General features: G+C 57.7%; 1 protein-coding gene across 1 annotated transcript; it reads right to left on the bottom strand.

Moving 5' to 3' along the window:
• Positions 1 to 4,794: 4,794 nt before the first annotated feature.
• S1PR4 (sphingosine-1-phosphate receptor 4) lies at positions 4,795 to 5,994 on the bottom strand. Its single transcript, XM_056113290.1, is given in 2 exon segments — positions 4,795 to 5,456; positions 5,458 to 5,994. Coding segments are annotated over 2 exon segments (1,164 nt in total). The 3' UTR covers positions 4,795 to 4,829.
• Positions 5,995 to 10,988: the final 4,994 nt, after the last annotated feature.

Genomic DNA, 10,988 nt, shown 5'->3' with positions numbered 1-10,988 from the left:
GGTATCCTGGGGACTGTAGTCCCGTTGCGTTGTCACACAGGATCCTGGGAACTGTAGTCTTTTTGGCAAAGCTCAGCAAAAAAAAAAAAAAATATATATATATATATGATTGAAAATCCCCGAGGGAAATTAGAAGATGTGGAAGTTCACGAGGATTTTGCCTCTTTTGTGTTGTGACGTGTGCCTAGAACCTAACTCGAGGCCCGGCACACAGTGCGGGGGCCTCTTTTTTTTTTGAAGTCATAGTCTTGCATCTTGCATCTTGAAATTGAACCCGCGGCCACAAGCCTACAAGACCTCTTGATCTTTATCCCCAGCCTTGACGGATGACATTGCTTGGGATGAATGAATGGACAAGGGAGAGCCAGAGACCGACTCACAGGGCTGAGAGCATGCTTTGTGTGAATGAGGAGGAGTCTGGAGTTACATCCCCGCACGCCACCACCACTCGTCCCTCCTTCCCCAGATGTGGCCCTCCCCACACCACCCTGCCAAAAAAAAAAAAGGAAAGAATTCTGAACAGAAGCTTCCTTAGGGGCCAAGGCAATGATCTAACAGTACTTGGAATCAGCCTCCAGCACTGGGTAGTGATAGAATTGCCCACACCAGACTTTTTTTTTTTTTTTTTTGGCGTTTTGGGTCACATCTGGCGATGCACTGGGGTTACTCCTGGCTCTGAACTCAGGAATTACTTTATTTCAGGCGGTGCTCAGGGGACCATACGGGATGCCAGGGATCAAACCCAGATCACGGTATGCAAGGCAGTCGCCCTCCCAGCTGTACTATGGCTCCGCCTCCAGGCTGCTTTTATGTGAGATATTCTTCTAGACCATGATTATCTTCACGCCTGCACGGGATAGAGCAGTAGCTCAGTGGGGAGGGTGCTTGCCTTGCACACAGCTGATCCAAGTTCGATATCCGGCATCCCATGGCATCCCTCAAGCTCGCCAGGAGTGATCTCTGAGTGCAGAACCAGGAGTCAGTTCTAAACGTCTCAAGGTGTGGCCCAAAAACCAAAAATAAAAGCAGGAGAGTGATCCCTGTTCAGGCAGGGGAAGGAGCTTCTCAGTAGAGCACCCACCTAGCATGAGGTCCAGGAGACCCGGGGTTTAATTCCCCCATAAACTAAAGAAAACCGGCAACCCTAAGACTTCACTGCCTCAAGGCTGGGGGACATGGGGGGCGTTGGTAACTCCCACCTATTTCTTAGAGAAGGGAAGACAGAGGCCTGAGGCGGAGAATGCAGAATGCACCTCCCTGTGCCTGGCAAGCTGACGTTCCAGAATCCACTGTGCTCACCTAAAGGCCTGGGCCTCCCTCTCTGTCCCAGGTGACAGGTGGCATTTGCACTGTTGATCACATGACTTCCTTCCCTTGCCTGCTGTGTGACCTTGGGTAAAGTGAACTCACCTCTCTGGTTTTGATTTTGGTTTGTTCTTGTTTGGTTTGGTTTGGAGGACACACCCAGCGAAGCTCCTTGGCTTATTCCTGTCTCTGCACTAAAGGGTCACTCCTGGTGGCTCGAAGGACAGTATGGGATACCAGGGATTGAACCTGGGTCAACCTCATGCAAGACAAAAATTCATCCCCCCTCCCCAACCCCCCGCAGCCACCCTGTCTCTTCATCTGACTCTGTTCTATTCCTTTATGAATATCTGTGTAGGAACCCTGAGGGTACGGCTCAGTGACTGCCTTGTAGAGATGAAGCCAGCGTTGCCCACATGCGCATGCACAGAACTGGGGTGTGTGTGTGTGAGAGAGAGAGAGAGAGACAGACAGACAGACACAGAGAGAGATGCAGTTACAGTACGTGGCCCTCCACCCACCGACACTACATCCAAAGATGAGCCACAAACAGGAGTCACAACCCAGCCAGCCCGCGAAGAAGCAAAGCAGTTCAAGTGTGCAAAGCCCTGTGGAGCCACAGCTCAGTGTTCACGTGCCACCAGAGGTGCACGGCCACCCCCAGCCCCGGGTCACCACAGCAGTGACAAGCAAAAGAGAAAAGAGAAGAACTAATGGGGGAGGGAGAGTTGGAGCAACAGGACAGCGCAGAGGGCATCTTCCTTGCACGTGACCGACCCGACTTCCATCCTTGGCATCCCATAGGGTACCCTGAGCACCACCAGGAGTGATCCCTGAGTGCAGAGCCAGGGACTAAGTCCTGAGCATCGCAGGGTGTGGCTCCAAAACAGAAAAAAGATAACAAACTGCCATCCTCAGGGACGGAGTGATAGCACAGTGGGGCAAGCTTTGACCTTGCATGTGGCAGACCTGGGTTCGAGTCCCAGTACTCCATAGGGTTTCCAGAGCACTGCCAGGAATGATCCCTGAGTGCAGAGCCAGGAGTAACCCCTGAGCACTGCCAGGTGTGAAACCCCTCCACAAAAACAAACAAACAAACAAAATCCACATACTCATGGCCAGGGAGATGCCTCAAAGGTACAATACAGAGGACCAAAGAGATGGGACAGTGAGGAAGGCGCTTGCCTTGTAAACGGCTGACCCAGGTTCGGTCCCAGGCACCCCATCAGGTCCCCCAAACACCATCAGGAGTGATCCCTGAGCGCAGAGCCAGGAGTCAGCACTGAGCACTGCCAGGTGTGGCCCCAATCCCTCCCTCAATAAAAAGGTGCAGATCATAAGCTAGGTCATAGTTCAAGCCTGTTTAAACTGGGGTGCAAACACTGCTGCGAGCCCCAGAGCCAGACCAGCAGGGCTCACTCTCCCTCCCGGCCTCCTTACCCAGCCAGGAGGGTCAGAACCCAAGCCTGGAGAGCCAAGATCCTGCCAGCATGACAAAAAAGTGCTCAAGCGATAGCACAGCGGGGAGGGCATTTGCCTTGCACGCGGCCAATCGTGGTTCGATTCCCAGCATCCCGTAGGGTCCCCCGAGCACTGCCAGGACTAATTCCTGAGTGCAGAGCCAGAGTAACCCCTGTGCATCGCCAGGTGTGACCCAAAAAGGAAAAAATAAAAATGAAAAAGCACGACTCAAAGAATCTGCCTTCCGCCTTCCGAGCTGCCGTTTCGCTTTGATTTTATTTTTTTAACTGCTTTTTTTCTTGACATTTGTGGGGCCACCCCCCCCCACACACAGTGGCTTCAGGGCTTGCTGGAGGAGGTGGAAGAGTTGGAGTTCACCCAGTGCCCCTCACCTAGAAGCCCAGACCTCCAGACCCCACTAGCCATGGTGCTAAACTCAGTGGTTTGAACTGCAAGAACCGTAAGATTCTGGCCTGAGCCAAGCCCACCCACCGGTTCTGGCCCATACCATGATAAGAAGAGAGTGAAACCGTGGCATCCCAGAAGCATCTCGGGGGGTAGGGGGAGGATAGAGACTGAGTCCTAAGCACTGGGGGTCTTGTGCTGTGTTGTCTATTCCGTAGGTCACTGAGAGCATCAGGATAACTTCTCTTACTGGGGGAGGTGCTCCCATCACAGTGCTCGGGACTCCTCCCACAGTGCTCAGGGACCTGGAGTGTCAGGTTTCCACATGCAAAGGCTGGCCTTCAGCCCTCTGAGTCATTTAAATCCCCCCTCCCGGGCTCTGTCAAGGATCCCAGGAAGTTCAGGAGGTGGGGAACCGACCTGATCAGATACAGGATGTGTCACCTCAGAGCGACCTACCCCATTTTTTTTTTCACCTCCTATGACAGCACCCAGACTGGTGGCCCAAAGGACATTGGAGCCCAGGAAGGCCATGCGTGCTCCAGGGAACTGCACAGAGTGGCCGCCCACGTCTGTCCCCTAGACTGGGCCCCAGGGGGTCAGGAGGTCACTGGGCCAGAGATAGGGGAACAAGCGCGGAGCGAGTACAGAACATCCTGACAAGGGGCAGGGGAGACAGGACAGCGAGGAGGGCGTTCGCCTTTCATGTGGCCGACCTGAGTTCAATCCCCAGCATCCCATACGGTCCCCTGAGCACCGCCAGGAGTTATTCCTGAGCGCAGAGCTAGGAGTAACCCCTGAGCATTGCTGAGTGTGACCCCAAAAAGGAAAACAGAAGAACAAAACAAACGAACAAAAACACCTGACAAGAATGCTACGTGCCCTGGGCCAGCCTTGGCCAGAGGGAGGCCTGTCACATCTGCACACAGCCAGTCACCTGCATCCCTCAGTTGCTCTGCTTCCCACCGCCCCCACCCCCGGAAACCCCCTAGCACTCACAGTTCATTTGCATACTCACAGTCCGCACCCCAGAGCTGCCCATCCGTGTCCCCCTCGGGTGGGCACACGCAGGACCCAGGGGGCTCCCGCCATCTCAGCCCCCATGAATGTCCACAGGGCTGGGGCCCCCACCCATGGCGCCCCCCCTCCCCACCCTGACGGCCTGGGAGCCCCCAGACAGGGGCTGGCACTGGCCCAGAATCAGCAGAGACAGAGGAAGAGGGGGGCCCCCACTGTGGCTTTTGGCAGAGAGCGGGAACCTGCTTTTGCAGTCCCCGCTGCCCCTGATGTCCCTCAGACGCTCCTGGACACTGGAGATGCTGCACGGGCCCCCGCTCTGGTCCCCGCATCCCGTCCCTGCATCCCTCAGATGTTCCGAATGCTGGAGATACCGCACGGGCCCCTGCGCAGGTCCCTGCATCCATCAGACGTTCCTGGACCCTCAAGATGCCGCACGGGTCCCTGCTCTGGTCCCCGCATGCCTCAGCCGCTCCGGACGCTGGAGATGCCGCGGGGCACCCCCGCTCGGATCCCCACATCCCCCAGACGCTCCGGACGCTGGAGATGCCGCGGGGCCTCCCCGCTCCGGTCCCGCATCCCTCAGACGCTCCGGACGCTGGAGATGCTGCGGGGCCTCCCCGCTCCGGTCCCCGCATCCCTCAGACGCTCCGGACGCTGGAGATGCTGGACAGTGGCTCCCGCATGCGGAAACTGAGCGAGCGGGAGCCGCGGAAACTGTCACGGGGCCGCAGCGAGCTGTCGGTGGTGGACGCCCCTCCGGGGCCCTCGACGGCGCGCACCAGGCAGTCCCGGGGGCCCCGCAGGCCCAGGCGGAGGCAGCCCCAGCACAGGAAGCCCAGCACGGCCCGGCACACCTCGCGGCTGCGGAAGGAGTAGATGAGCGGGTTGACGGCCGAGTTGAGCACGGCCAGCGCCAGGATCCAGTCCATGCCGCGCAGGTACTCCTGCGCCCAGACGTTGGAGCCGAAGACGTCGGCCAGCAGCAGGCCGAAGAGCGGCCCCCAGCACAGCACGAAGGCGAGCAGGATGAGCAGGACGGTGACGAGCAGGCGGCGCGCCTTGCGCCGCGCGGCCGGCCGCGGCGCCTGGCGCCCGTTGGCGCGCACCACGCGGAAGATGGCCCCGTAGAGCAGCAGGATGGACGCCAGCACCAGGCCGAAGACGGCCACGCAGAAGAGGATGTACTCCTTGGCGTAGAGCGGCAGCAGGCTGGAGCAGCGCGGGAAGGCGCACACGCAGTTCCAGCCCAGGAGCGGCAGCAGCCCCCAGCAGCGCGGCCAGCAGCCAGCACAGCCCGATGAGCCCGTACACGCGGCCCGTCTTGGTGGCGCGGCTCTCGGCCACCGGCCGCACCATGGTGGCGAAGCGCTCGGCCGCCGTGAAGAGCAGGCTGAAGGTGGACGCGGCCAGCGCCGTGAAGAGCAGCCCCTCGCGCAGGAACCACTGCTCGGGCGCCAGGCGGAAGGTGCGCGCGCCCGACAGCAGCACGTTGGCCAGGTACGCGGCGCCCGTCAGCAGGTCGCTGAGCGCGATGTTGAGCAGGCAGTAGTACACCCAGCGGCGCGAGCGCAGGCGGAGCACGATGGCCGCGAGCACCAGCAGGTTCTCCAGCACCACCAGGCAGCTGACCGCCACGAAGAGGCCGCGCAGCACGCCCACGCCGCCCGCCGGCTCCGCGCCGCCGCCGCCGGGGCCCCCGCGGCCCGCCAGGCGCCCCGAGTGGTTGTAATGCAGCAGCAGGAGGCGGCTGTGTCCCCGGGCCGCCAGCTGCAGGCAGGACTCCAGGGCGGCGGTGCCGTTCATGGCCCGGCCAGGCTGAACAGCACCCCCTGCCCCTCTCTCTCTCTCTCTCTCTCTCTCTCTCTCTCTCTCTCTCTCTCTCTCTCTCTCTCTCTCTCTCTCTCTCTCTCTCTCTCTCTCTCTCTCTCTCTCTCTCTGTCCCAGGTGCAAAACAAATGAATAACCCTGCCCTGCGCGCTGCTCCTCACTCCCTTGGTGCTCTCCCTCCACCCTCTTTCGATGCTGGGTTTCCTGTTATTCGAAATTTCCTGTTGTGTCAAGGTGCCCCCCCGCGGGTGGGGGGTGTGGCTGCGGTGGGCATGGAGGAGGGCCCCCCCAGGGTGGGGGTGTGGCTGCGGTGGGTGGGTGGGTGGGGAGGGGCCCACGGTCCAACGGCCTCCTCAGCAGCAACGGGTGTGATCTCTCCCACCCCAGGCTGGTCCCCTTCCGGCCCTCAAAAGCCAGCGGGATGGGCACCCCCGCCCTTCCCCCCCTCCCCCCACCGAGAGGAAGTAGATTCCCTGTGGCCCCTCTGTGCCTCCTGGGCCCCCCCCCCCCGAACCCACCCCTACAGCCTGCCTGCCCTCGCTAAAGCCATCCCCCACCCGGTGAACCTGTTCTTCGAAATTTCGGAGAAGTAGGTGCTTCCAGGGGCACGACCAGCTGCCCGCTTCATGGGGAGGGAGAGTGCCCCTCTTCCCCCTCGCCACTGGGTCAGGGACCCCTGTGGCAATCCAGCCACAGAAAGGGAAACTGAGGCCTGGAAGGCAGCAGCAGGTCCCAGAACCGACATGAATAGACCTACTAGACCAGGGGTCTGATGGAGGAGGCACAGACATGCCCTGAGGGTCTGCGGGGGGAAGGCACAGGCCTGCTTTGGGGGGTCTGAGGAGGCAGGCACAGGCCCTCCCTGAGGGTCTGAGGGGGGAGGCATGGCCCTGTCTGGGGGTCTGAAGGTAGAGAGTGGAGGCAAAATCAGGTGACGGGGTCTTTACTTTCCTTCCTATGCTGCCAGTCCTCTCTGAAAAAGCTGGCGTGTGTGGGGGGGGGTGCGCTAGGGGTGCACAGCAGGGGACTGTGGGTGTGGCACAGGGGACTTTGGGGGGTCTGGCAGGCTTACCTGCAGGAGATGCTGTGGGGTCTGGACAGGTTCACCAGCAGGGGATGCTGTAATAGAGGTCTGGACAGTTTTGACAGCAGGGGGCGCTGTAGAGGGTGGGGGGGACTGGACAGGATTGCCAGACAGGCACTGTAGAGGGGCTTTAGGCAGGTTCGCCAGCAGGGGGGCGCAGTGGGGTCTGAACAGATTTATCAGCAAGTGGTTGTGAACTTTATCTTATCTCTGCACAGCCCTTTCCTTCACCCTCAGGCACAGGAGGGGCCCAGGAATTCCCCCAGGGGCAGGACTTGGGAGGTCTCAGTGCTCCTCGACACACCCCAGTCTTTGATCGCTGTTGTAGAAGAAGCCCGGCTGGAGGGAAGTTGGGGAGCCCTGCATTAAGGGACAGGAGGTGCTGAATGTGGGAAGGGGCCATGTCTGCCCAGGTGCCAGCCCACAGCAGCTCAGCCCGGGGCCAGCCTCGACCACTGACAGACGCATCCCCGAAGTCTGGGTGCTGAGACCAAGCCCCATGCCCTGCTGAGTTCTGAGCTCAGAATGAACCCTCACCTTGCTGGGATCTCAATAACCCCCAACCCTGAACCTGGCTGAAATTCAACCCCTGGACAGAGCCTGGATCCATCCCAACCTGAACCCCATATGGAGCTGGGCCCCAGTAATTTATGTCCCCCAGCTCAGATAGCCCTGAATAACACTCCCCCATAGAGACACCGAAAGAGCAGTGCAGGCTGACTATGAGGGCAAGATTGGGTCGCTATATCCATTCTCCTCTCCTCTCCTCTCCTCCCCTCCCCTCCCTCTTTTCTCTTTCTTTCTTTCTTTCTTTTCTTTCTTTCTTTCTTTCAGTCAAGAATCACACCTGGCGATACTTAGCAGTTTCTCCTGGCTTTGCATTCAGGAATCACTCCTGCTGGTGCTCAGGGGACCTCATGGGATGCCAGGTATCGAACCTGGATCAGCTGCGTTCAAGGCAAGCGCCCTCCCCATTGTACTATCTCTCAGGCTACTCGTAGCCATGTCCTTCTACCATGAACTCTGGCAGGGGCCAGGCTGTGAGCATTAGACCTTGCTGAATTTCATGGGTATTCCCCATGTGGCAAATGGCGATCCTCACCCCCCAAAATTCACTCAAAGGCATAGCTGTACACTAAATGAATCGACACTAAATGTAATCCATTAAAACACTTTTTGCAAAAACAAAATGGTAGAATCAGGGCAAATGTCTAACCACAGGGAGAGGACAAGAGTTTGCCTGGCAAAGAGCGACACTGGCTGGAGAAGGAATGAGAGAGGTCTCTGGGAGTGGCATGGAGTGAGCCCCAGAGATAGGGCTAAAAACAGAACAGGGGTTTAGGTGCTGGCCTTGCACACGTCCAACCCAAGTTCAATCCCTGGTACCCCCACAGGGTTCCCTGAGCACAGAGTCCTCTGTACACAGAGCCAGGAGTAAGTCCTGAGTACCATCCGGTGTTCCAACTCCACTCCCCCTCAAAAAAAGTTTTAGTTTTTTCTTTTTGGGTTACACCTGCTAGTGCTCAGGGACTACTCTTGGTAGTGCTCTGGGGACCCTATGTGATGTCAGATTAAATCTGGATCAGCCGTGTGCAAGGCTGACTACCTACCTGCTGTACTATCTCTTGGGCCTAAGAATGAAAAAATGATAAAAGAAAAAAAGAATGGGGCTGGAGTGATAGTACAGTGCCTATGGCGTTTGCCTTGCATGCAGCAGACCTGGGTTTGATTCCCAGCATCCCATAGGGTCCCCCGAGCCCCGCCAGGAGTATTCCTGAGTGCATGAGCCAGGAGTAACCCCTGTGCCTTGCCGGGTGTAACACAAAAAGGAAAAAAAAAGATGGAATATACCTGGGAAACAGCCTAAGCTTCCAGCGTGGGATCTGAAGGAATAGCCTAGGGTTTAGTGCTCCTGCCTTGCAAGTGTGTGGTCATAAGTTCAAATCCCTGGTGCCACACATGAGTACGATGCCGAGAGCTCTGCTGTTTGAGCCTGGCAGCTTTCTTCTCTGTGATCTCTGGTGCCATAGGTGGCTATCTCTGGCCACACTGCAGCCAGGGGTGTGAGAGCCAGGAGGGGCGAGAGGGGGCCGGAACCATAGTACAGCAGGAAGGGCATTTGCCTTGCACATGACTGACCTGGGTTCAATCCCTGGCAACCCATAGGATTCCCCAAGCACCACCAGGACTAATTCCTGGAGCGCAGAGCCAGGAGTAAGCCCTGAGCATCACCGGGTGTGGTCCCCAAGCAAAAACAGAAACAACAACAAGGTGTGATTTCAGCTACAAAGCTCTACAAATGCCAGGGCCAGGAAGGGTGACCCCATGAGCAAGGTGTGAGCACTGCAGCGACCCCTAGTGGGAACCACAGCCACAACATTTTTTTTCTTTGGGGGGGAGGGGCACTGCTGAGGGTTCACTCCTGGCGGGTTCAGGGGACCCTGTGGAGTGCCAGGGATGGAACCCAGGTCCGCCACATGTGAAACAAGCAAGCATCCTCCCCGCTGTCCTACTGCTCGGGCCCCACACCCATAACTTCTCTGCCTCCACTAAGAGAGTGCTCTCAGCCAGCTCCTGAGCAAGCACCCCCCCTGAAGAAAGAAGGCAAACTTGGGGGAGCACCGCAGCCCCCTGTGTGACCCCTGCAAGCACCTCAGCGAAAACTGCGAGCACAGCAGCCGGGCGAGTGTGTGAACCCTGATGCTGGCCACTGCAGCACAAGGGGGAGAGGGGTGGAACGTAAAAAAACAAAAGTACAAACCGCAGGTTCGATGAAAGACGGAGCCAAGCAGACATGGAGCACGCGAGCAGGCGCCGCTGCGGTGTACGCCCGCGGTCTGGGGCTGGAAGCAACAGCTCAGCGTTTTCGAACCCGGGGGGGGGGGGGGGGGGGGGGGAGGTTCTGGGTGACGCTGAGACTGCCATCAAAGCAAACACCGCCGTGCGCGTCTCCAAGTAGTTTGGGGGCGGCCACACCCACCAGAGGGCTGCAGTCGGCTGACACAAGCTAGTGCGTTTGTGTGCGTGTGTGTGTGTGTGTCCTGCCCAACTAGCTGTGACTTTCGCACAAGTTTGACAGTGCTCAGAGGAGGGTGGGGTACGCATCAAAGAGTGAAAAGCCACCTGGGGGAGAGGCAACAACCACGTGCCAGTAAATTTTATTGATAAAATCAGGCCACCTGGCACAATATGTAAATAAGTGCACGTGGCTTGTGCCAGCAAAGCGTTACTGAGACGCCCAGCTCACCATGCAAATGAGGTGGGCGTGGTTGGGTGTCAATAAAACTTTATTGAGACTAGCAGGTTTTAGAGGGGGGGTGGAACCGTGGGAACGTATATAAATATGGGCATAGCCATGTACCAACAAAACTTTATTGACAAAAATATAGGCTTAGAGCAACTAGCTGGCTGACCCCAACCTTAGATGAAGGATCTATGGATGCTCATTGTAAGCAATTTCGCAATTTCTGTAGGTCTGAGATGTTTTCAAAAGAGGCGAGATGAAGAAAAGATGGATTTCTTCACTTGTGGTGAGATCCTGCTTAGCAGGAACCAGGGGCTGCTTGGCCCAGGGCAGGGTGCAAAGGTACAAGGGGGAGCCCTGAGCAACTTAGGGTTCCAGGATTTGGCCCCAGGGGACCGGTGAGACACTGACAGGGGGTTAAGGGGTCAATTCAAAGAGATTTTGCTGGTCAGAGAGAAACACCCCAGCGTGCAAAATTCACAATCAGTGGAGTGGCAGCAACCTCTTGCCTGTGTAGTTTGGGGAACTAACTCGTCTGAAAACTGCCAAGTGCGGGCAAGAACCTGACCTTTCTCCCCTCTTTCCTGTCTGGGTTCTTAGTTCTGGGAAACCAATTACCCAACAGGGCAAAGCTTTATAAAA

The sequence above is a fragment of the Sorex fumeus genome, unplaced genomic scaffold, assembly GCF_029834395.1.
Source record: "Sorex fumeus unplaced genomic scaffold, SorFum_2.1 ptg000019l, whole genome shotgun sequence".
Classification (NCBI taxonomy): Eukaryota; Metazoa; Chordata; class Mammalia; order Eulipotyphla; family Soricidae; genus Sorex; species Sorex fumeus.
This window is presented reverse-complemented; position numbering and strand designations above follow the sequence as displayed.